Genomic DNA, 27,220 nt, shown 5'->3' with positions numbered 1-27,220 from the left:
GGTATTCAGTGCTGCTTTTCCTCAACTGTTGGTTTCTTTGGATTTCTAGGATGTGGAGAGCATCTTGTGCGCACCATACTGGCTAGAGAATGTTCACATGCTTTACAAGCTGAAGATGCTCACCAAGCCCTGTTGGAGACTATGCAAAACAAGTTTATCAGTAAGTATAATGTTAAGAAGATTACATTCTTCCAAATATAGATTATTTCACTGCTATAAGCACTATGAGTTAGGTACTCCATTTGTATTTCTAGACCTACCTCTAGAACCTAGCAAAGAGAAAGACCCACAGTTAATACTGATTGTGAAAAGAAATTCCACAACAATAATACAGCATGAAATCTTTCCTATAACTAAGCTAATCCCCAAGTTGTAAGACACTGACAAGGCTCATGGTGATATATAGTAAAATAAATACATAACCATATGTTAATATGTTAATAAGAATTGCCCAGTGGCAAAATATGAGCTGAGAAATGAGTCATGAATAGGCATTTAAGGTCTATCTCTAGTGATTTTTCAGAAAAAGGTTGATTATATTCGTGTACTGTCTCCTCAAATATATTAGAATCAGACTTAGGTTTTATTGTTATTTTGTTTTAACAATTACTGTTGTTGAATGCTGTTTTAAAAGAAAACCAAATTCTTCGGCTTAATAGCATATGCAATTTACATAATTGTTATGAGTTAGTAGATGCATTCTCAGAATGTTAATGAGAAGGAATAGTAAGAGTAGAAAACTAGATGCTCATCAGAAGTTCACTACCTAGAAAGATCTCTGTAACTAAAACTATAAAACACTGATGAAACGAAATTGAAGAGGACACCAAAAAATGGAAAAATACTTCATGTTTATGGATTGGAAGAATCAATATTGTTAAAATGTCCATACTACCAAAAGCAATCTAAAGATTCAGGGCAATCCCTATCAAAATACAAATGATGTTCTTCTGAAATAGAAAAAACAACCCTAAAATGTATGTGGACTCGGGCAAAAGACCCAGAATAGCCAAAGCTATCCTAAGCAAAAAGAACAAAATGGGAGGAATCACATTATATAACTTCAGATTATATTATAGTAACCAAAATGGCATGGGACTGGCATAAAAACACACATAGACCAATAGAACAGAGTATAGAACCCAGAAACAAATCCACACACCTGCCGTGAACTCATGTTCCACAAAGATGTCAAGAACATACGCTCTGGAAAACTCTCTTCAACAAATGGCGCTGGGAAAACTGGATATCCATATGCAGAAGAATGAAACTAGACTCCTGTCTCTCACCATATACAAAAATCAAATCAAAACGGTCTAAAGACTTAAATCTAAGACCCCAAACTATGAATCTGCTATAAGAAAACATTGGGGAAAATCTCTAGGACATTGGTCTTGGCAAAATTTCTTGACTAATACCCTACAAGCGCAGGCAACCAAAGCAAAAATGGACAGAAGAGATTATATCAAGTTAAAAAGCTTCTCCATAGCAAAGGAAACATCAACAAAGTGAAGCAACAATCCACAGAATGGGAGAAGATATTTGCAAACTATCCACCTGACAAGGGATTAATAACCAGAATATATGAGGAGCTCAAACAACCCTATAGGAAAACATCTAATAATCTGATCAATAAATGGGCAAAAGATTTGAATAGACATTTCTCAAATGAAGACATAAAAATTGCAAACAGGCATATGAAAAAGCGCTCAACATTATTGCTCATCAGAGAAATGCAAATCAAAACTAAATGAGATGTTAATTACAAACAGGCATATGAAAATGCTCAAATTATTGCTCATCAGAGAAATGCAAATCACAAGTACAATGAGATGTTATCTCACCCCAGTTAAAATGGCTTATATCCAAAAGGCAGGCAATAACAAACTCTGGTGAAGATGCAGAGAAAAGAGAACCCTGGTACACTGTTGGTGGGAGTGTAAATTAGTACAACCACTATGGAGAACAGTTTGGAGGTTCCTCAAAAAACTGAAAATAGAGCTACCATGTGATCCAGCAATCCCACTGCTATGTATATCCCCAGAAGAAGGGAAGCAGTATATTGAAGAGATATTTGCCCTCCCATGTTTGTTGCAACAGTGTTCACAATAGCCAAAATTTGGAAGCAACCTAAGTGTCCAGCAGATGAATGAATAAAGAAAATGTGGCGCATATACGCAATGCAGTACTACGCAGCCATAAAAAAGAATGAGATCTTGTCATTTGCAACAACATGGATGGAACTGGGGGAGATCATTATGTTAAGTGAAATAATCCAGGCACAGAAGGACAAACATCACATGTTCTCACTTATTTGTAGGATCTAAAAATCAAAACAATTGAACTCATGGACATAGAAAGTAGAAGGGTGGTTACTAGAGGCTGGGGAAGGTAGTGGAGAACTTGGTGGGAGGTGGGGATGCTTAACAGGTAAAAAAAAATAAAAAGAAAGAATGAAAAAGGAAAGAAAGAATGAATAAGACCTACTATTTGATAGCACAGCAGGGTGACTATAGCCAATAATAACTTAATTATACATTTAAAAATAACTAAAAGAGTGTAATTGGATCATCTGAAACACAAAGGACAAATGCTTGAGGGGGTGGATACCCTGTAGTCAATGGTATGATTATTTCACATTACATTCCTGTATCAAAACATCTCATGTACCTCATAAATATATATACCTACTATGTACCCACAAATATTAAAAATTAAAAAATAAAAACATTCAGTTCCCAGAAACCCTGTGATGGATGTATAATTATGGCACATGGTAACTTTATGGTTGTTGAGAATGATCCCAAGTACTTTACTGAGTCTAAAACTACAGATTAGCTAGTTCTACTTCTCCAAGTTTGGGTTTATGCTAAGGAGTTCCTGAACTCTGCTCTTTTCTGTTGCTTTGTATAACTCCATAAAACCGTTCATGGAGTTGACCTGCAGTATTTCATCTTGCCACTGGGATCCATTACCTAATACATATTGAGCCATATCTTAGAAATTCTAGACTCATGGAAAGGAGCAAGAAATGTCAGAGCTTACCTAATTGACCCTGTTCCTTTAATAGCTGAAACTTAGTTTGCAAGAGTTCAGTGACTTCCCAAAGTCATCTTGTTAGCCAGTGGGTGTTTGTTGTGCAAGAACACACTGCCTTTTATTTAAAAAATAAAACATGTAAAATGGTATGAAATACAGAAGAACAGTGTTCTGGGAGTCAAGACATTTGTTTCCACTCTCAACTTCGTGTCTGTCTCATTGGTTAAACAAGTTGCTTCAGCAGTTTTATTAAGAATAAAAGCAAAAATGTTAGATAAGAGGCAGTTTCTAAATGCTTTTGCCATGCTAAGCTCTATGTTGTCTCTTCTGGATTCAGCACATAAATGTGAAATTCTTTTCAGGCAGATAATTTGGAAATGCGATTGAAAAAGGAAAATTTTCAGGAACTATTTAGGAAGCACAGATGATATTTACAAGGTGAATGGAAGGAAATAAATTGAATTTACCAGAGGACTAGACTAGAAGCAAGGAGGTTGAGTTTTGTTCTCTTTTTAACACACTGATGGTGTAATTAGTTGTCTGTTTTAGGACAAATCTCTTTTTTCTTAATTTCCTCGTATGTAAAGGGAGGGGGCAGATACAGATGGTTCCTAAAATTCCTTCCAGCTCCCAAATTGTATTTGATCCTTGGTTTAGTTCACAAGCCAAACTAAACTACTTGTATGAAGAATAGTTGTAGGCTGGGTGCCATGGCCTGTAATCCTAGCACTTTGGGAGACTGAGAGAGGCAGGTGGATCACATGAGGTCAAGGAGTTTGAGACCAGCCTGGCCAACATGGTGAAACGTTGTCTTTACTAAAAATACAAATATTAGCCAGGTGTGGTGGCCAGCACCTGTAATCCCAGCTACTTGGGAGGCTGAGGCAGGAGAATCTCTTGAACCTGGGAGGCGGAGATTGCAGTGAGCCAAGATCGTGCCACTGCACTTCAGGCTGGGCAACAGAGCAAAAACTATGTCTCAAAAAAAAAAAAAAAAAGAATAGTTGTAAATCAAATTAGCCATTAAATGAAGTTGTAAATTAAAACTATTAATGATGGATCTCAAGTTTTTATTTGAAATTATTTAGTTGAAATCCTTTCAGCCAATGATGGAGGTAAGCTAGCAACCACTTTGTTAGTTTTGTGGAAACCATAATATTCTTCCCTTTTGCTTCCTTTGCGTTTTCTTTTTAAAAAAAGATTTGTATAAATAATATATCTAGGGATTCTCATTACAATGCATATGTAGAAAAATTGTATATGATAATTAAGTTCAATAACCCCTTTTCATTCATTCTGAGTCTCATTTCTCCTGCCAGAAAGAACCACTGCTAACAGATTGGTATGTATATTTATGGCTTTCCCTCACTCCTTTCCTGCCATCCTCCCTTTTCTTTTTGTCTTCCATCATTTTAAACAATTATATAGAAGAGATTTTTAATGTATTGTTTTGCAGTATGCTTTCCACTTAACATAGCTTAATGCTCTTAATATATAAGTATATATAGCTTCATAGTCAAATATTTCATGGTTCTGTAATTTATTCGTTCCTCTACTGAAAGAGATTTGTCTGTAATTTTTGTCTATATCATTTTACTGCATATGAATGCTTACTTCTCTATATTTTAACTAAATTTTTTATATGATTTCATTTTCTCTCTCTTTTTTAGCATATCAGTTACGTATTTTTAGTGGTTGCTCTAGAGTTTGGAATATATATTTACAATTAACCTAAGTTCACTTTTTTTTGGTAAACATTTAAGGGGTACAAGTGCAGTTTTGCTACATGAATATATTGTGTAGTGGTGAAGTCTTGGCTTTCAGTGTAACCGTCACCTGAATAATGTACATTGTACCCATTACATAATTTTTCATCCCTCATTGCTCCCCAACTCTCCCACCCTTTTGAGTCTCCAGTGTCTACTATTCCACACTCTATGTCCATGTGTACACATTATTTAGCTCCCACTTATAAGTGAGAATATTTGGTATTTGACTTCCTGTTTGTGAGTTATTTCAGTTAAGATAATGGCCTCTAGCTCCATCCATGTTGCTTCAGAAGACATGATTTCATTCTTTTTTGTGGCTCAATAGTATTCCTGTGTGTGTATATGTGTGTGTGTGTGTGTGTGTGTCTGTGTGTCTGTGTGTGTGTATGTATGTATATCATATTTTCTTTAGTCTTCTGTTGATAGACACTTCAGTTGATTCCATATCTTTGCTATTGTAAATAGTGCTGTGGTAAACATGCGAGTGCAGTTTTTTGTATAATGATTTTCCTTGAGTGGACACCTATTAGGTTGGTGCAAAAATAATTGCAGTTCCAGACTGAATTTTAAATCATTGTAACTAGGCTCAACCATTATTACTTGTGGGTCTAATAATTTGTCTTTATGTATTTTTCCTAAAGTAGCAGTAACTTACTAAAATAAAGATTTTTTTCTCTTATTGCAATTTGAAACAAACTCTGCAACCATCTTAAATGTAGGGTTTGTTCAAATCTTTTTTTGATAAACAAGACTTTAATGTCATAGACTGAATGGAGGAAAATTGAAAGGCATTTCAGAGACTGAAATGTTTTTGTTTCCACTTGCATTACCTTATGCCAAGATCAGCGCTTTGGTTTGACTTAATATTGGAAGCATAAAAGAGAATAACCAATCTGTACATTTCTTTAAAAACCACTCTTCATGTAACATACAAAACTCATAAAAATGGGTACTGTAAAAATAGTGCCTTAATAATACTTCATGCTAACCAGCTGATTATAGACGGAATGCTTAGTTAAGTGGGGGAAGAAATAAGTAGTTTCCTTTTTAGTTGTTCTTTTTAAAAGATTACACATATATACATATATAAAACCTCTTTCAATGATTCAGATGTGACTTTTCCTCTTCATGGTTATTTTTAAACCAACTTGGTTTTGTGAATTATTCTTTTTGATACAAACCTTGGCTGCACGTATGGTATGTGAACTGTGGGGCAGCATTATAGATTCCTGCTCACTACTTAACGACTAATATCACAGTACGTTTTTCTTTTAGTTGGCTTCTGTTTATTACTAAATATAATGATTGATAAAATGTTATCTGTGAAAATGACTTCTTTTTTTTTCTTTGAATTTCTGAACTAAGTTACTAGTCTTATAAACCTACAATCTTTGTGACTATTTTTGGAAAATTCCATGCGGAGTATAGTATTATGATTTTAAAAAGTGATTTTTGCTCTATATTTTACTTCATTCTTTTGGGGAGATGTTCTTATACTGTCATTGACATCAGAGGTTCACTGTCAGTTGTAGAGTGCTGTTGAAAGTTGAGATGGAGTCCCCTCTTATGCTTTTCTGCCAAATAGAGAAGTTATATTCAATTCATGTTTTCTTTTATGCGAACATTAGCTCTCATAGGAAGAACAAAAGTACATTGTCATTACACATTTAGCCTCTGAGATCATCATTTCATAAATTTCTTAGTAATTTAGAATATTTAAAAAATATAATGTTCTCTTTTCCAGGGCATTTTGTTTTATAAGACTTTGCCTTGTATTTGATATGCATATTTCTTTTTTTCAAACAATAAAATCTTTTTTCTTTGTAGCTATCTGGGGCTTGAGGGACTCCTAAGAAAATTTATTCTTTTTTGTCTATTAGAAAAATCAAAGGTGTTTCTCCTTCACTGTTACAAATGCTGTGATATTTAGCTGGTTATACTCACATGTCCAAACTGCAAAATAAGGAAAATATGAATTAAGCATCCCTCTTTGGGCATTATGTGCCACTAATTCTTGGGCCCTAGGCTTTATATTTTCAGAATTTTATTTGTCTTTTTATTTAACAATTATTCATTGACAGCTATGCATGTATAAGATACTTTGCTGGTTACTATGAGAGATTCACAGATACATGAAACAGCCTTGCTGTCAAAAAAAACTTGCATTCTAGGGGAAGAGAAAAAAACAAATGCACGTAAATAAAATATAAGGTGAATAAGCACTGTACTATTTTATTTAAGCATGTACTATTTATGTTTCTATTTAACCCCTCTTGATTTATTCTATATTTACTTATTATTGTCTGTCTCCCTTAAGCAGGGCATAAACGCTAGGAGAGCAGAGATATTGACTATTATTTTTAACCCCATTGCTAGGAAAAGAGTATCCTTTGAAGGGGATAGAAAAGAGAGGAAGAATGAGGGAAGAGAAAGGGACACTTGTGGTTTGGAAGCCATAGACAGAAGGAATTTTTTTTTCCCCATAACTGAAAGGATGCCAATATATTTAGAGATGTAAATAAATATGCAGAAAAAACTTTTGGGGTTAGGCATTAAGAGGGTGCAAGTCAACTCTGAAGTTTGTGTAGTGGCAGGGTAAGAAAAGAACTCTGCTGAGCAGCTGGGAAAGAGAGAGGATCAGAAATGATGAAGAAAGGGACAAGTTAGATGGTTTAGACTCCAAATCATCTTGTCAACAGGTGACCGACATCCACCAACTTTGCTTCTAAAATGTGTACAAGTTAGTAGACAGATGTATACCTTGCATTTTATCTTATTTTTTGTTTAACTAGAGTACAGATTACAGAGGGTCACAAAGTTGCAAAATAAATCATTTTTCTTTCCTTGTGATATAAGATGCATATGTATAACTCCAGAACGTTTTTAAGTGTATAGAAGTTTTATGAAATGTATAGAATGCATTAAGTGAGTAGGTGGATTGGGAATAAAAGGACAAAGAAAAGATGGGAAATGTCTATAAGGATATCAGTCACTTAGAAAATGAATGTGGTTTTGTAAAAGCCTTCAAGAATATTTATTAGGAAGCTCTTGGTAGAACTGAATGCCTTTTGCTTGCCCCTTTCTAGGGTGTTGTTATGGTAAGCTCTGAAATACCTCTCAGAGTGTCCCCCCTACCCCCTTTTAAATTGAGGCATAAGAAATAATTCATTTAAAGGAAGATGCAGAAGGCTTGTGTAGGAATGTCAGGAGGTTGAAGAATAGGAAGAGTGATTAGAGAGATAATACTCAGTGGAATTATTGAAGGTAATAGATATTTGAGACGTTTTTCATTTGGATAGAATGAATGATTAAAAATCTCGTTTAGAAACCAAGGCAGGCAGATCATTTGAGATCAGGAGTTCAAGACCAGCCTGGCCAACATGGCAAAACCCTGTCTCTACTAAAACTACAAAAAAATTAGCCAGGCATGGTGTCAGGTGCCTGTAGTCCCAGCTACTTGGGAGGCTGAGGCAGGAGAACGGCTTGAACCTAGGAAGCAGAGGTTGCAGTGAGCCAAGATCATGCCGCTACATTCTAGCCTTGGCAACAGAGCAAGACACCGTCTCAAAAAAAAATAAAAATAAATAAATAAATAAATAAATAAATAAAAATAAAAAGAGACATTTATTGACCTAGACAACTGTCATTTGAAAATAAATAGTTCATCTGCATGTTATATTGAGTTAACACCTAAATTTGATTTTTTCAGTACATGTTGATTCTGAGAAACAACCATCACAATTTCCAAAGAACCCAGAAATTACCTTCTTTGACATGGTGGATGCGTTTTTATCTTGGGATGATACTGAGTCGGTGTGTGTGGGAAGTTCAATTATTTTTCTCTTCTTCCTTTCTTCTTACAAATATGAAAAAGAAAAAAAAATTACTGCATTAAATTACTAACAGTATTGATCAGCAGCAGAGTAATAAGATGGACTTATTGGAATCAGTGGAAGTGGGTAGCTGGCAGCAAGAGAATAACTTCTTTAATTTTGGGCTTTCAAAATGGAATTTGGTTTTCTCCCTGTGGCTGAGGTTTCCTGTTTGCAAGAAAGCCTTCTAGAGCCTGGAAGTTTTGTACATTTTGTATATTTGGAGCTTTTTAAGTAGCAGAGATGATTGTATCAACCACAGATGTGTTTTTCACCCAGGCCTTTGGGGAACCAAACCAAAAAGCCATTTAAAATAGCTACTAAATTTTGATAACTGCAAATAATTTGGTAACATTATTTGGTTGGAAAACAAATAATAAGCATAGTACTAACAAGGGCAAAACAAAAAACCAAACTTCCAAACTCTGTAAACAATCTCATGTTACGTTAAAAAGGACTATTGTTTTATTACTGGTTTATTTGATTTTAAAAGTGGCCAGTTTGGGGGACCAAGGACGTGATTATAAAGGTTGGTGCCATCCCACCATTGGGAGCTGCTGAACTATTCACAATTGGTACTTTATTGAGTTTTATGTTAAAAGATGTTTATGAAGTATTAGGATGTAATTAAAACCATACAAGGAATTTGTTTCATCTCATGCAAAAAAACCCAAAAAACAAAACAAACAAACAAACAAAAAAAACCACCACACATACACAAAAAACAAAAACCAAAAATTCTTGTTTCCATATTAGCAAATTTTTTTTCTCCTAAGGGTACTTATTAGGTGATCAAAAAGCTTTTTGTCTGTTCCTTTAGTCTGTGAGCATGTGGGGAAAACCACTAATATTAGTTACAGTAAACTCAAAGCACATAATTACAATGTTGCAAGAAGCAAAGGGAAATTAAATCATATGATGCTGAAGGTTGAGTTGCACAGTCTATTGACTAATTAGTCTGAATAGGGCCTAAGCTACATTTGGTAGATTAGGTGAATAAATCATAATTATTGTAATGCCTATAACATAATTTAGGATTATTTTTATAGTTGAGAAGTTGCTTCCCCTCATTATAATCTCACTTTTTAAAACCTATCAGATATTTGAAAATAACTCTGACTTTTGAGCCTGTGAAAATCACACATTCATGAGGGAAGAATGAAGTGTTTTAAACAATGTTATTCTTAACCTTTTATGAATGTGGTAAAACTCAGTCCATTCATTAGCATCAACGGGGCAGCTTATACAGAGTGATTCTCAAATAGTCTACCTGAGGCATAATGACATTGGTGATTTTCTGGTATTTTACCACACTTCTGAGTTGATTTTTAGTTTCAAATTGGATAAGCTCAGAGTATCTTTATTTGTTTGTTTTAAGTAGCAAGATTTCTAGTCATTTAAACGACTTAAACAAAATCAAGTAGCAGGCTTCATTTGAATTTGTGATTAGGAATTCTGTAATTGTATTTGTTGGGAAAATTTTCAGTGTGTTTGCTGTAAATGTGTGTATGTGGTTTTGTTTTGTTTTGTTTTTGTTTTTTTTTTGTTTTTTGAGATGGAGTTTTGCTTTTGTTGCTAGACTGGAGTGCAGTGGTGCAACCTCGCCTCACTGCAACCTCCACCTCTTGGTTCGAGTGATTCTCCTGCCTCTGCCTCTGAAGTAGCTCGAATTACAGGTGCCTACCACCACGTCTGGCTAACTTTTTGTATTTTTAGTAGAGACGAGGTTTCACCATGTTGGCCAGACTGGTCTCGAACTCCTGACCTCAGGTGATCCACTCATCTTGGCCTCCCCAAAGTGCTAGGATTACAGTCATGAGCCACTGCGCCTGGCCATGTGTATGTGTTTTTAGGGCACCTTTTTTAAAAAGGTCAAGAATAATCCTGTTTGTCTTCCTTCCCTTCCTTTTCTTTTTTTCTTGTAAAATATGTACAATGTTCCAAAGAACTTCTTATATTCTGTAATATTTAGAGACAAATGTGCAAAATAAATGACTCTGCTATTAATATAGAAGCCAATATTTAAAGAATCCAACCAGAGTACCAATTGACTGACCACCAGTGCTATAGGTAAAAATTAGCTCCTTTGGTCAAATAATTATGAAACAGTGACACTTTAAACAAAATAATTTGGGAGGAATTCGCTTTTTTTTTTTTTAAAGGAAGACATTTTAAAGATAGTTGAAGAAATTTTAATAGATTAGATAGTCGTTTGAATTACTATTTATAGTCTTAGGCATGATAATATTATTGTGGTTTAGGTAGGAGAATGTCCTTGTTCAGGTGATGTCTTCATTTAGGATGAAGGGTTACAATGTTTGACAGTTACTTGCAAGTGCCTCAGAGCAAAAAAGTGTTTGTGTGTCCTATGTGTGTGTGTGTATTGTATGTGTGTTAATTTCAATCTCTATATCTATGAGAAAACTCAAATGTAGCAAAATGTTAATATGAGAATCTAGGTGAAGAGTATATAAATCTTCATTGTATTACTTTTTCAGCTTCCCTGATGATTTGAAACCTTAAAAAGCCATAGGAAAATTGACTTGAAAAAGTAGTATTGTTTCTTGAACATTTTTTAGTTTTCTTTTGAAGTCATTTCTGTGGCTTAGAAAAGCACAGACAAGTCCGCTTTGCCTACCTCACAAAGTTACTATTGATACAATGAGATTAGGTTTATAAAAGCTGAGAAAATTCTGTACACATGTGAACTGTCACTGCTGTTCTTCATGAGATGGTCATGTCCACATTTTAGTAGTATGATGTCCTGATTTCAGTCTCTGATGAAGAATAAGGAAGTGGCTTTTTTTTTTTTTTTTTTAAGCTGGAGTCTTGCTTTGTTGCCCAGGCTGGAGTACAGTGGCACCATCTTAGCTCAGTGCAACTTCCACCTCTAGAGTTCAAGCTGTTCTCCTGCCTCAGCCTCCCAAGTGGCTGGGATTACAGGCGCATGCCACCATGCCCAGCTAATTTTTGTATTTTTAGTAGTGACGGGGTTTCACTGTGTTGGCCATCCTGGTCTTGAACTCCTGACCTTGTGATCTGCCTGCCTTGGCCTCCCAAGTGCTGGGATTACAGGCATGAGCCACCGTGCCCAGCCAGAAGTGGCTTTTTGATTTTAAAGATGGCTTATATAACTGGATTTCTGTAAGGTGATCAAAACTGGAGTTTACTGATTATTTGCATGTTTGCTGTCATCAGTGTCAAAATAAAGGCGCACAAGTCTTATTTTGTGATAATAGCTGCTCAAAATAAGATTTCACAGGTTTTTATGAGTTTTTAATATACATTTTATTAGCTTATTTTTCTTCCTTATATTAACTTGAAGAATATTCAGTGCAGGTTTCCAATTTGAAGGTTTTTTTAAAATTAAACTTTTAATTTTGACTTAGTTATGGATTCACATGCAGTTGGAAGAAATAATACAGAGAAATCTATATACCAGTTACCCAGTTTCTCCCAATGTTAGTATCTTGCAGAATTATAATAGAATGTCACAACTGGGCTATATGATATTGATACAGCTCTCCAATGTTACTCATTTTTCCCCAGTTTTACTTGTATTTTGTACGTGTGTATGTGTATTTAGTTCTGTGCAATTTTATCATGTGTGAGTTCATGTATTCACCAAAAAGTTATGATACAGAACCCATTAATCATCACAAGGATCCCTCATGTTCCCCCTTTATAACCACATCACCTCGCTATCACTCACCCACGACCCTGACTTTAATCCCTGTCTACCAATAGTCTCCTGTCTCTATAATTTTGTCATTTCAAAAATGTTATGTAGATGGAATTATTCAGTATGTGACATTTTAGGATTGCCTCTTTATACTCAGCAAAATTCTCTGGAGAGTCATCCATGTTTTGGTGTATATCAATAGTTCATTTCTTTTTATTACTGAGTAGTATTTCCTGGTGTGGACACACCATAATTTGTTGAACCTTTTACTCGCTGAAGTACATCTGGGTTGTTTCTAGTTTTTTAGTATTATAAGTAAATTAATTTTGAGTATTATAAATTAATTACTGTGGGTAATAGTGTACAGATTATTGTGTTCGCGTGAGTTTTCATTTCTTTAGAATAAATGCCCAACAGTATGTTTGCTGGGTCTTTGGGTATTTAAGGAACCACAGAGTTGTTTTCCAGAGTCGCTGTAACATATCACATTCCCAGTAGCAAGGTATGGATGATTCAGTTTCTCCACATCTTTGCTAGGTTTGTCACTATTTCTTATTTAACTATCCTGATAGATCTGTAATGATACAGTTTTTGTTCCTAGTCATCTGCTTTTTTAGAAAAATTGTGGTAAAATACACATGGCATGACATTTACCATTTTAACCTTTTTTTTTTTTTTTTTTTTGAGAGAGAGAGAGGGTCTTGCTCTGTCACCTAGGTTGGAATGCAGTGGCACCATCATGGCTCACTGCAACCTTGACCTCCTGGGCTCAAGCGATCCTTCTACCTCAGCCTCCCAAGTAACTTGGACTACAGGCATGAGAAACCTTGCCTGGCTAATTTTTTATTTATTATTATTATTTATTTTCTAGAGATGGAATCTCTCTATATTGCCCAGGCTGGTCTTGAATTCCTGGCCTCAAGCAATCTTCCTGTCTTGGCTTTCCCAAGTGTTGGGATTACAGGCATGAGTCACCGTGTGTGCCTGGCTTTAACCATAAGTGTACAGTTCTGTAGTGTTAAGCATGTTCACATTCTTGTGCAACCAATCTTCAGACTCTTTTCATGCTGCAAAACTGAACCTCTGTATCCATTAAACAACTCCCCTTTCCCTCCTCTTCTGCAGCTCCTGGCAACTATCATTCTACTTTTTATCCTAATTAATTTGACTACTCTGGGTACCTCTTGTAAGTGGAATCATGTAGTATTTGACCTTTTGCAACTGGCTTATTTCACTTAGAATAATGTCCTTAAGGTTCATCCAAGTTGTATCATGTGTCAGAATTTCATTCCTTTTTATTTCTGAATATCTTATTGCATCTGTATTTAGTTTATCACATTTTGTTTATCCATTCATCCATCAATGGACATTTGGGTTGTTCCTTATATTAGTGTGCTAGGGCTCCCATAACAAAGTACCATAGACTGGGTGGCTCAAACAACAGAAGTTTATTTCCTCACAGTCAAGGAGGCTAGAAGTCCAAGTTCAAGATGTCAGCATGATTGGTTTCTAATGAGATCTCTTTCTCCTTCCTCTGTGAGTTTCTGTGTCCTAATTTCCTCTTGTAATGACACAAGCCATATTGGATTAGAGCTCACCCTAATGACCTCATTTAACCTTATTTAAGCCTTTAAAGACCCTGTCTCCAATACAGCTATATTCTGAGGTACTGGGGATTAGGACTTCAAAATATGCATTTGGGGAGCAGGAGATACAATTTAGCCTGTGGCTGTTGTGAATAATACCTTTAGCTATTGTGAATAATGCTGCGATTAACGTGGGTATACAAATCTCTCTTTGATACTTTGCTTTCAGTTCTTCTGGGTAAATATCCAGAAGTGGAATTCCTGGATTGTATGGTAATTCTGCTTTTAGTTTTTTGAGGAACTGCTATACTGTTTTCCTTAGGAGCCGCACATTTTACATTCCCACCAACAGTGCCTTCCCATTTCTTTGCAGCCTCACCGACACTTGTTATTTTCTGGGTTTTGTCTTTTTTTGATAGTAGCCATCCTAATGGGTATGTGTTGGTATCTCTTTGTGGGTTTGGTTTGCTTTTTGCTATTAATTCGTGAATTCTGTCTTTTCGTGTGCTTATTGGCCGTTTGTGTATCTTTGAAGAAGATGCGTATGAAGTCCTTTGCCCATTTTTTGATTGGTTGTTTGATTTGTTATTGAGTTGTAAAAGTTCTTTGTATATTGTGGGTATTAACCCCTTATTAGATATATGATTTACAGATATTCTCTGTTATTCCATAAAGCATGTCCTTTGATGCATGGAAGAATTTTTTAATTTTAATTTTGATGTAGTCTAATTTGCCTATTTTTATATTTGTTGCCTGTGCTTGTGGTGTCATATACAAAAAGTGATGCCAAATCCAATGTCAAGAAGCTTGCTCCCTGTATTTTCTTATAGGAATTTTATAGTTTTTACTCTTATGTTTAGATCTTTGATTCATTATGAGTTTATTTTTGCATATGTTATAAAGCAAGGGTCCAGCTTAATTCCTGTGCATGTGGATATCCAGTTTTCCTAGCGTCGTTATTGAAAAAGACTGTCCTTTCCTCATTGAATGGTCTTGACACCCCTCTTGAAAAATCATTTGACCATGCATATCAGTGTTTATTTCTGGGCTCTCAATTCTATTCCATTGATCTATATGTCTGTCTTTATGCCATTACCATACTCGTTTGGTTACTGTAGCATCATAGTAAGTTTTGAAATCAGGAAGTGTGAAGACTCCAATTTTGTTCTTTTTTAGGATTGTTTTCACTATTTGGGGTCTCCTGAGATTCCATGTAAATTTTTAGATGGGTGTTTTTATTTCTGCCAAAAATGTCATTGGGAATTTGATAGAGATGGCATTAAATCTGTAGATCATTCTGCGTAGTGTTGACATCTTAACAATATTGATTGTAGTCCATAAACACAGGATGCCTTTCCATTTTTTTTTGTATCTTTATTTTTAAAAAGGTTTTATAGTTTTCAGTGTACAAGTCTTTTGCCTTTTTGGTTAAGTTTATTTATAAGTATTTCATTGTTTTTAATGCTATTGTAAATGGATTTTTCCCCTTAATGTCCTTTTCAACTTGTTCGTTATTAGTATACAGAAATCGAGTTCAAAGTTTTAAGAACAAGCATGCATTAATTTCCATTTCAGATTGTTCATTGTTGGTATGTAGAAATCTAGTTTAAACTTTTGAGAACAGGAATGTATAAGCTCAGCATCTCTTGTGATGCCTAGAAAATCTTTAAATCAAAAACACTGCTCACTGCTGGGTGTGGAGCAAGAACTTGGCAGGTATGTGGGAAAGGCAGCTCTTCCCTTTTTACCATGCTTAGGAAAATAGGGTTCATGCCCTTCAAACTACTATCAAAATCAATGTCCATGCCTTATTATACTTTGCTTTTCCTTAACAAACAGTCAAAAGCCATGCTGTCCCATATAGTAGTCATTAGTCCCATCTGGCTATTTAAATTTAAATTAACTAAAATTAAATACAATTAGAAATTCAGTTTCTCAGTTGTACTGGCCACATTTCAAATGCTCAGTAGCTGCATGTGACTACAGGATAATGAAATGGACAAGTGCAGTGGCTTTTAAAATCTTGAATGATTCATTTCTCTCTTTAAAAGCTACTTATGTGGCTTAATCAAAGATGTATTTTCTGTTTTTAAAAACCTCTTTGGCAGCCACATATCATGGATTAACAAGAGAGGTTTATTTATTTTTTTCTCATAATAAGATGTCCCGAGGTCCTGTGTGCCAGCTCCACAATATCTCTGATGGTCCTGCCTCCTCGTTTCTTATTGGCCAGAACTGTGTCCTATGATCACCTCTAGTTACAGAGAGACTGAGAAACAATTTCTTAGCTGGACACATGACTGTCTCCTCCACAAAATGGGGCTTCTTTTAGGTGGAAAGAAGGAGAAAATGAATATTGTGTAAACATCTGCTGGCTGCCACAGGGGTTGGACTAGATGATCCTTGATCTAGACGACTCTTCCTAGCTCTGGAAGTTGTGAACTTTGTTTAATAAACTCTGGGAGAATTGGTGATTAAGGCTTTAATGCTCATGTAGTGGAATAACCTACACTGGGGGTTGGCAAACTATGGCCTGCAGGTTAAATCCCACCTACCAACTGATTTTTTAAACAAAATTTTAATAAAACATAGCTATACTCATTTGTTTACATACTGTCCATAACTGCTTTCATGCTACGTTGGCAGAGTTGAGTAGTTGTGACATAGACCATATGGCCTACAAAGCTGAACATTTTACTGCCTGGCCCTTTATGGAAAAAGCTTGCCAATTCCTGGCCTAGATAACCCTGGAGAGCCCTTCCTTCGGGGTGGCTCCAAAGCACACATTTTATTATTATTCAGTAAGGATTTGTGCATACACTGTGTTTCAGGCATCAGACCAGGTACTAGAAATACAACAGTGAATAATAAAACAAAGTCTATATTCTTATGGAATTTATATTTTACCAAGTCAGGCAGACAATAAATAAATAGGTAAAACTTAGTCTATCATATGGTAATAAAAGCTACGGAGAAAAATGAAGTACAAAAGGTGGATAGAAAATGCAGGAGAGAAGCTTGCAGTTTTTGAGCATGGTCAGGGTAAGTTTCCCTTAGAAGGTGACATTTGAGCAGAAATCCAAAGGTGATGGAGAGAACCTTGTGGCCAGTGGAGGGAAGAACGTACCAGACAGAGGGAACAGCATGTGCAAAGGAGTTAGCAATGTGTCTAGAGTGGCTGAGGGATGGCAGGAAGGCCCGTGTGGCTGGAGCAGTGTGAGCAAGGGGAAGATGGTTATGGATGAGCTGGAAGAGGTAGTAAGGGTCATGCAAGGCCTTACAAGCCATCATAAGATGGGGGGAGCTTTGAAGAGTTTTGAGAAGAGAAATAATGTGGACTGACTTACATTTTAGTGAAGCCATTCTAGCTTGGGTGCTGACAATAGATTTTGGAAGGCAAGAGTAGAACCTGACAGACTAGATAGGAGGCTATTGGGCTAATTCAGTTAAGAGATAGTAGTGGCTTGGACCAGGGTAATGGAGGTAGACGGGAAAGTGATTGGATTCTGGATAGTTTTTGAAGGTAAAGCTAACATGATTTGCTAATTAATTAATATAGGGTGAAAGATAAAGAGAGGAGTCAAGATGACTTGAGGATTTTGGGCCTGGGCAAAGAAGAGAAATGAGGTTTCTGTTTACTGATCTAGGAAGGCCTCCAGGAAGAGTAAGTCTTGTGGAGAAAGATCAGGAGTTCCAAGAGATGCTTGTAAAATGAACAAGTAGAAATGTTAATTAGGCAATCGCATATACGAGTGTCAAGTTCAGGGATAAGGCCTGAGCTAAAATAAATTTGAGAATCAGTGGTGTGCAGATGATATTTTAAAGTGATAAATGATATGAGATCAGGGAAATTGATGCAGATAAAAGAAGACCTTGAAGAGCTCTGGAACATTCCAAAGTTAAGGTCAAGAGATGAAGATGAACCAGCAGTGAGATTGAGGAGGAGTGGCTGGTGCTCCTCCTGGAGAAAATCCAGGAGTTTGTGAAGTCCTGAAAGTCAAATAAAGTAAGTGCTAGAAAGCAGCAAAGCATGATCAGCAGGTCAAACTCTGCCGATGAGCAGTAAGAAGAGGACTGGGGAACTGATCACTGACTAGCACCCTGTGGTGGTGATGGATGACCTTTCACAGTGGGTTTGGATGGAGTGGAGGGGATAAAAATTCCAATTTGAGTGGGTAAGGGAAGAGACTGAGGATATAAATAGGAGATAGTGAGCACAGACACATCTTTTAGGGAGTTTTTCCTTTCTTGAAGAAGATAATGGGGTGGTAGCTAAAGAGGAAAGTGTTTTTTCTTGTTGTTGTTGTTGTCTATATAGAAGACAAATGTGTATGTTTTTCTGTAGATGAGAAATTAGAGCAGGTAATCCAGGACAATGATTCACAAAAGAGACAAATTAATGATGTATGTGTTCAGGCAGAAGTGAAGGTCCCTAAGGAGGCAAGAAGCAGTAGACCTAGTCAACAGGTGAAGCTATTGACCTTGGAGGAGCATGAGCAATTCATCTGTAGTAACAGGAGGCAAGTCTTGAATCAAAATGTGGTGGGGGCTTATGAAAGTTCTTTCTGCTTCTGTCTCTCCCAGGGAAAGACAGCAGCAGATTTCCAATGGAGGAGGAAATATTGGAAATTTGAGGAAAACAAGAAAGTATAGGTCAGTACTTGGGAAATGTATTGCCAGGCAGCTTGAAGGGTCCACACTGAAGTTAGTGACCATGAATTTAAAGAAGGCATGGTCAGCATGGTAGTGTGACTCTCTTCGCAAAATTTGGTTTATGGGTGCAGGCATAGAGTAAGATTTAATTATGGTTGGAATTTTGTCGGGTGAGTATAATTGGGCAAGAGCAGACTAATTTAGCTGATGGTTTCTGCAGGGAATTAGTTGTAATGATGGACTATGGACTTTGGCCACTTAGGACCAAAATGAGGACTTGGGAGGGAGGTTGTTGGAGTCTGGGAAGGTATGCACTGTGCAGTTAGGGTTGGTTAGTGAGATTCTTGCAAGTGAGGTTTAACGGAAGAGGTGATGTTACTGGTAAATCACAAGGACTAGGGGACGATAAAAGGAGTGAGTGGCTAACGTAAATAAAGTAGAAGAGATCAAGAAATTGAGAAGTCCTGGAGTTGGAAGGATAGTCTCCATGCACCGTGAAGTCAACTAGGAATTATGGCAGGATGGCTATCAGCCAGGGGCATAAATCTTTGAGAGGGTGATGGAGAGTGACCTTTTTAGGGGCCAGTAGATGAACTGCCACACAAACTTGTGACATGAAATCCCATTCTGGTTTTAGAAGACGCTATCCTTCAGGCATGACATGAATATCGTTTCCTTAAACCTCATTTACATTTGCATACATTTCAAACCTTATATAGCCTTGTTTGTCACAATTAGAATATGAAAGAAAAATGCAGAGTGCTCTGAACCCACATGTACTAATGTTGTATGTTGGCAAGTTGACCTGCTTGTCCCCAGATCAGTTGTTTTTTGGCTGAGCTGTGGCATTAACTAACATGAACATGCAACAACCACAGGGCTCAGGAGTCCTGGGATGGAGCCCAGTTGGATGGGTAAAGAAAGTGAATGATTTTTTTTTTATTTACCCCAGAAATTGATAATTAAACTTAACTGTGGGCTGGGAGCAGTGGCTTATGCCTGTAATCCCAGCACTTTGGGAGGCCGAGGCAGGTGGATCACCTAAGGGTCAGAAGTTTGAGACTAGCCTGGCCAACATGGTAAAACCCTGTCTCTACTGAAAATACTAAAAATTAGCTGGGTGTGGTGGTGGGCACCTGTAATCCCAGCTACTCGGGAGGCTGAGGCAGGAGAATCGTTTGAACCCAGAAGGTGGAGGTTGCAGTGAGCCAAGATCGTGCCATTGCATTCCAGCCTGGGCAACAAGAGTGAAACTCCATCTCAAAAAAACAAACAACAACAACAAAAAAGCTGTGGAAACTAAAAATTTGAATTACTGGCACTCTTCTTCTTCCTTTGGGGTGTTCACCATCAAAACAATACTGTTCACTCAATTGAGTGTGTAGAACTTGCTCTTGTTAAAAATGGCTCTAAAATAAGTGTGCTGTTTTGAAATGTTTTGGATTGACCGTTACTTCTAATGTTGACCTTTTTGTTTACACACTGGATGCAGGTTTTGTGTACCACTACTGTCTTGACTATATTTAGTACTATCAATTAAGGTTTTGTGTACCACCACTGACTAGGCTATATGTAGTACTCTCTTGGTGACAATGCAATAATTGAAAACTTACAAATGAAAACATCCTTCTTGAAATTTAGATTTTTTTAAAAATGAGTTTCACGGTGATGCTTTACTTCATTTTTACACTGTCAGGCAATTCTGTGGGTGTAGGGTCTTTTTGTCCTTTAGTTACTAGCCCCTTCTGGGATATGGATCCTGAACAGACCCTGCTTATATGGAATCACTAAAATTAGTGTGATAATTCAGTGTTTACCCCAGCTTATTAACATAGCTCTATTAGATTGTGAATGTCTGTGTTTCTGCGATTTGGATAAACTTGCTCTTCTGTAGGTGGACTTCCCAAAATTCTTAAGAGTGACATTTTAACCTTATCACAGATGATTAATGACTATTTAAGAAATTGTATACTTCCTGAATCTAAAAGTTGAAAAATAAAATTTTTTAAAAAAGCATTAAAAAGTTGTGAGTTTATATGTGTATATACAGAAAAAATCTATAAAATATGTTTCTTCATGTAAATTTAGGTTAATTTAAATGCTTTAAGTATACAATAAAGTTTTGTGGTTTTATTTCTTTCTTACGAAAATTCCATAAAAGTTGTTTTTGAGCATAAAGCATTATTTATTGATTTAGACTTCCCTAAAGCCATCCTATTGTATATATACCATCCTGCTTTTTACATTTTATTTACCTGAATGATTGGGTTTTAAAATAATGTATATAATTGATAGGATCCCATTTTATTTTATTTTTTTTATTATACTTTAAGTTCTAAGGTACATGTGCACAACGTGCAGGTTTGATACGTATGTATACATGTGCCATGTTGGTTTGCTGCACCCATCAACTCATCATTTACATTAGGTATTTCTCCTAATGCTATCCCTCCCCCAGCCCCACACCCCCCAATAGGCCCCGGTGTGTGACGTTCACTGCCCTGTGTCCAAGTGATCTCATTGTTCAATTCCCACCTATGAGTGAGAACATGTGGTGTTTGGTTTTCTGTCCTTGTGATGGTTTGCTAAGAATGATGGTTTCCAGCTTCATCCATGTCCCTGCAAAGGACGTGAACTCATAGGATCCCATTTTAAAACGTTTTTCCTTCTTGTCTGTTATGGACAAAAAGATAAGTCTGGCTTGTAGGTTATTCTGACCATTTTTTTCCTACTGGGTACTCGCTTTTGTATTTGGTCCTTTTCTCATTACAAGCTTTTTATTTTATTTTATTATTTTATTTTTCCTTATAGTGACTTAAGTTTGGCTGTCATGTGCTTACTCCTCTATAAATTAAGACAAAGGTGACTGACAAATCAATTTGGTCTTTCAATGCCACTGATGTCATGTGAACGGACTTCAAAAAGTTCATGAAAAAATTGAATTAAAAATATGCACTTTATTTCTCAACTAAGCTTCAGCCAGTTAAAGACACTTTTGTAAGCAGTGATACCAGCCATTTAGTCCATTCTGAAAGACCTGAGGGTCCTTAGCATTTAATAGTGTCAATGCAGTCTTTTTTACATCATTAATTTAAGAATAATGGGCACGCTTTACAGGTTGTTTTTTTTTTTTCTTTAGGTTAGCAAACAAAAAGAAGGAGCCACATCAGGACTATATGGTAGAGGGCTGATGATTTTCCATCAAAACTTTCACAAAATTTCTCTTGTTTGATGAGAGGAGTGAGCAGGATGTTGTGGTAGAGAAGGACTCTCTGGTGAAGTCTTCCTAGGCATTTTTCTACTAAAGCTTTGGCTGATGGTCTCATAACACTCTCATAATAAGCAGATTTATCATTCTTTGGCCCTCCAGAAAGTCAGCAAGCAAAATGTCTTTAGCATCCCCAAAAAACTGTTGCCATGACCGTTGCTCTTGACTGGTATGTTTTTGCTCTGACAGGATCACTTCCATCTCTTTGTAGCCATTGCTTTGATTGTGCTTTGTCTTCAGGATGCTATTAGTAAAGCCATGTTTCATCTGCTGTTATAGTTCTTTGAAGAAGTACTTGAGGATCTTGATCCCGCTTGTTTGAAATTCCTATTGAAAGCTCTGCTCTTGTCTGCAGCTGATCTGGTTGCAACAGTTTTGGCACCCAGCGAGTGTAGAGTTTGTTCAACATAAATTTTTCAGTCAGTATTGTGTAAGCTGAAGCAATTGAGATATCTGTTGCCTTGTGAAAAGTTTCTGGGGACAATGCCCCACATAAATCAGCAGTTTACAAATGGATAACTCGTTTTAAGAAGGGATGAGACAGTGTTGAAGATGAAGGGCGCAGCAGCAGACCAGGGTGTTGGTTATGGTTTCTGCTGTTAATTTTCAGTCGTCTGCAATAGGGGCATGAACAGGATGAATTTTTTTCCTTGCAAATTGATGTGGATGGTCTGCTGCTGCAGGCTTCATCTTCAACATTGTCTCATCTCTTCTTAGAACGAGTAATGCATTTATAAACTGCTGATTTATTTGGGGCATTGTCCCGTGAACTTTTCATAAAGCATCAGTGATTTCACCATTCTTCCACCCAAACTTCACCATAAGTTTGATGTTTGTTCTTTCTTCAACTTTAGTAGAATTGATGTCACTATGAGAGGGGCTTTTTTCAAACTGATGACTTATATTTCTTTTTTTTTTTAAATTTATTTTTTATTTTTTATTTTATTTATTTTATTTATTTTTTATTATTATTATACTTTAAGTTCTAGGGTACATGTGCATAACGTGCAGGTTTGTTACATATATATACTTGTGCCATGTTGCTGTGCTGCACCCATCAACTCGTCAGCACCCATCAACTCGTCATTTACATCAGGTATAACTCCCAATGCAATCCCTCCCCCCTTCCCCTCCCCATGATAGGCCCCGGTGTGTGATGTTAATGTCTTATATTTCTTAGTGCTTCAAACTAGATCTCTTTCAGACGTGTTATAGCAAGTTAGTGTGAGTTTATTTTCGTGCAAAAATTTTTGAAATCCATGCATAGTTGTTTCATAATGCATATTTTCTATGAATTTTTTGAAGACCCCCTGTATTAATTCTGGCAGAGACATTTTTACCAATACAAATGAAAGAAAGGAGCTAATAATTTTCAGTTACCCTTGCTGTCTTATTAGCCATTTTGTCAGTGATAAATGATAAGATTTACTCTCCAAAAATGTTTTTAAAAACTTTAAAAGTTAATGGGTCTCCTTTTTCCCTATTGTTTTTTTAAGAAGGCATTTATTGTTTGATCCTGAAGTTCCTTGTTTTCATTTTATTTATTAGATACAGTAAAGGATTCTCTACAGCCCAAGGCTCCTAGACATGTGTAGAATGTAAAAATATGCAATTAAATCAAACAGGGCAGCTAAAATTCCACCACAAAGTGAAAAAAAGTTCAGGGCTTTATTTAGTAAAAAATGGCAAGCTATAAAGTAGATCCTGCCCAGTACCCTAAGGTTAACAATTTGGAGCTCTGCTGAATTAGAATGATGGGGCTTCCAGGGATAAACAAGGCCTCCAGGGACTGGCACAAGGAAGGAATTCAGAGCCTCAGACCTGGGAAGGAATTTCACAGGAAGTGGGCTTGCCGTGCCCAGAATTCTCTGACAACTGTCCTTAGGGCACTGCACTTGATATTACGTAATGACAAGGGGACATATAAATAATCTGGTTGAAATGACAGGTCGAGGTCAGTAACCACTTGTACACATTTGACTGTGGTATGTGGGCCCCCAATGGGCAGCAGTAACTCACATGCTCTCTTCGGTACAGCACCTGGCTTCAGTCCTCAGTCACATTTCTTCTTGTCCCACTTCTCCTCTAAGCAGCATATGCTACGGCATATACTAAGCACTGTGGGGAGGGTTTAGCTCATTCAGCCATGCTAGGATACCTCCCTGGGCCAGGGGAAGGGAGGCCATCATCCAGGGGACATGGAGGTCTCTCCACACTCACCAAGGAACTCTCCCTGAAACTATCACAGATGTTTCCTAAGCAGTCTTCCTGCCTCTTCTCTTGACTAACTGCCCCCACCCCATCATTCTCCACAGAGCAACATGTTTCAATTCATTCTCTAAAGATTTTATTTCTGAAGATATAAATCCACTGTCTTATCCCTTGATGGCCCTCCAGTGAAAAGGGGATAAAATGCAGACACTACCTCATGGTTTCCAGTGTGATTACTGTCTGTCTCCTCAACATCATCTCGGATCACTGTCTTACTTAGGACACTGATCTGCTTGGTTTCTTTTCCCTCAATTCCTAGGTTCCTTTACTTCTCAGGACTTGGCATGTGCTATTTTCTTCATCTGGAACGTCCTTCTCTCCAACCTTCATCTTCCTCATCTTTTCCAATCTTCCTCCTTCCTTATCTTTTAGTCAAAATTGAAATACCACCTGCTCTGAAAGACCGTGCAGTGGTGGGTTCCTCTTGGCCTATCAGCCTCCTTCGCAGCCCCTTGTTTGTTTCCTCCATGGGACTATTACTATTGTAAATGATGTGTATGTGTATATTTGCTTGCTTGGCCATTTCCGCCATCAGAATGTAACCTTCCTGTGAGCTGGGACCATCTGTATCTTGTTTACTGATGTAACCCCATCATCCAGAATGGGGTTCAGTATGTAATGAATAGTACGTAATAACTCGCTAAAGAATAAATGAAGGAAAAGTAATCATGCTCTCCATGCACTCTTCTAGGTGATGAGTCACCTTTTTATGATCTCCCTCCCTTTCAGTTTAGGCTCTTAAATCCCAGTGTAAGTATGTGCCATTCCCAAGTGGGAAGAAAATGTTTACAATGTGAGTCTTCCTCCATGAAAACTCTAGGTCTAGCAGTGCTTGCTTGACTTTTCAAAACACCTAAAAATCATATTGGAATTTCATTAAAAAGTTAAGTCCCTGATTAATGTGACCATTGTGTCATCAACATGCTTAGGAGATCTTGAAGACAACACCACTCTCTTGAACATCTTGGCCACCAGTTGCTGTCTTTTATAGCAATTACCTCATCCATTCTTCTCTTTTGCCACAAGATCCCTCAGGTCTGTTTCTTACTCTGCTGTTCCCATTTCAGCGAGTTCGCCTGTCCTGCACCATCAGTTCCTTGCCATTCCTGTCTGATGTTTCCATTTTAGTCCATTTGATTTTTCTTTTCGTGTTGTTTCTCCTCCTCCATAGATCTCAGTGGTCTCTACGTTATGGTCACTTGGACGTCCAGACTTTGTTCCCGTCCCTTCTCTTCTTGGCTCCTTTCATTACTTATTAGTTCCTTGATTTGACAAAACAATTCCATGTCTAAACCCAGTTGGCTCTTTTCCCAGTGCTGCCTGTTAGGGACATCATCTTTCCACATGTCCTGGCCACGCAGCCTTCAGCCTTTCTCTAGATCCAGATCATGTAGTGGATACTAAGTGTCTGCCATATTCTGAGCACTCTTCTTTGTGACCTTTATCAAGGTTCACATTGTCCAAATAGTCAAGAGCTGTGACTGATTTGATTACGTAGTGTTTGCTCAGCACCATGATGTTGGACCAAGTTCAACCCATTATCTGAGGGCAGATTTTCCTTCTTTTCTCCATCCTGAGGCCTTTCCCTAATAAAGTGAGTATGCCCTTCTCATATTCCAATAAATGAGAAGCTGTTGGGCTTCTCATTTATTTACTTAACAAGTATTTGTTGATCACCTACTATGTGTCAGACACTGTTCTGGGTGATCAGTGGTGAACAGATAGTCTAGTTGCCTGTAGATTCTAGTGAGACATGTACATATTTATAGTATGTGTGGAATATGTATATATATGAATTTGTATATATAAAAATTTAAAATATATTACTATGTGCTGTTTTCTGGCTTTATGTAAGTAAATTGTGTCTGGCCAAGAGAGTTGTAAGTTTTTCAGGAACTTTTTTTTTTTTAATGTTTGTGTATCACACTGCCTGGGAGAGCATTGAGTACAGAGCAGGTATTTAGTATGTTCAGCGAGTTCACTAAGAATGGAATAGAGGCATAACTCATTTTATTATGCTTAGCAGATACTGCATTTTTCAAAACAAATTGAAAATTTATGACAACTCTGCATTGAACAAATCTATTGATGCCATTTTTCCAACAGTGTATGCTTACTTTGTATTTCTATGTCACATTTTGATAATTCTTACAATATCTCAAGCTTTTTTATTGTTACTGTATCTGTGATGATAGTCTTGTCATCAGTAATCTTTGATGTTACTATGGTAATTATTTTGGGGTGCCACAAACTGTGGTCATAAAATACTGTAAATCTAACTGTGTGTGATAAATGTGTGTATTCTGATTGCTCCACTAACCTGTTGTTCCCCTGTTTCTCTTGCTGTCCTTGGCCTCCTTATTCACTGAGACACAATAATATTGACATTAGGCCAATTAATGACTCTGCATGTTCAGGTGAATTGAAGAGTTGCAAATCTCTCACTTTAAGTCAAAAGCTAGAAATGATTAAGGTTAGTGAGGAAGGCATGTCAAAAGCTGAGATGGGTCAAAAGGTAAGCCTCCTACACCAGTTAGCCAAGTTGTGAATACAAAGGAAAAGTTCTTGAAGTAAATTAAAAAGTGCTACTCTAGTGAACACACAGATGATAAGGAAGTGAAACAGCTTGGTATGGGGATAGAGCATCTGACATAACACTCAATGTTAAGGCATAACACTCCCTTAACCAAGATCCCAATCCAGAGCAAGATCCTAACTCTCTTTAATTCTGTTAGGGCTGAGAGAGGTGAGGAAGCTGCAGAAGAAAAGTTAGAATCTAGCAGAGATTGATTCATGAGGTGTAAGGAAAGAAGCTGCCTCCATAATATGAAAGTGCAAGGTGAAGCAACAAGTCCTGATGGAGAAGCTGCAACAGGTTATCCAGAAGTTCTAGTTAAGATCACTGAAGAAGGTGATTGCACTAAACAACAGATTTTCAAGGCAGACAAAATGGCCCTCTATTCGAAGATGATGCCATCTAGGACTTTCATAGCTGGCCAGGAGAAGTCAATGCTTTGGCTTCTGAGAACATGCTGACTCTCTTGTTAGAGACTAATGCAGCTGGTGATTTTCAGTTGAAG

At 37.0% G+C, this 27,220-nt stretch overlaps 1 protein-coding gene across 4 annotated transcripts in view; it reads left to right on the top strand.

The window, feature by feature from the left end:
• Nucleotides 1–27,220, top strand: part of TASP1 (taspase 1) — a 261,785-nt gene that overhangs the window by 173,017 nt on the left and 61,548 nt on the right. For all 4 annotated transcript variants that reach the window (XM_025400222.1, XM_025400225.1, XM_025400224.1 and 1 more), the window contains one exon: nt 50–160. In XM_025400222.1, the coding sequence (XP_025256007.1) occupies nt 50–160 (111 nt within the window). The remainder of the gene's footprint in view (nt 1–49; nt 161–27,220) is intronic.

This window comes from Theropithecus gelada, chromosome 10 (genome assembly GCF_003255815.1).
Source record: "Theropithecus gelada isolate Dixy chromosome 10, Tgel_1.0, whole genome shotgun sequence".
Taxonomy (NCBI): Eukaryota; Metazoa; Chordata; class Mammalia; order Primates; family Cercopithecidae; genus Theropithecus; species Theropithecus gelada.
The sequence above is the reverse complement of the archived record's forward strand: the minus strand, read 5'-3'. Positions and strand labels throughout refer to the sequence as shown.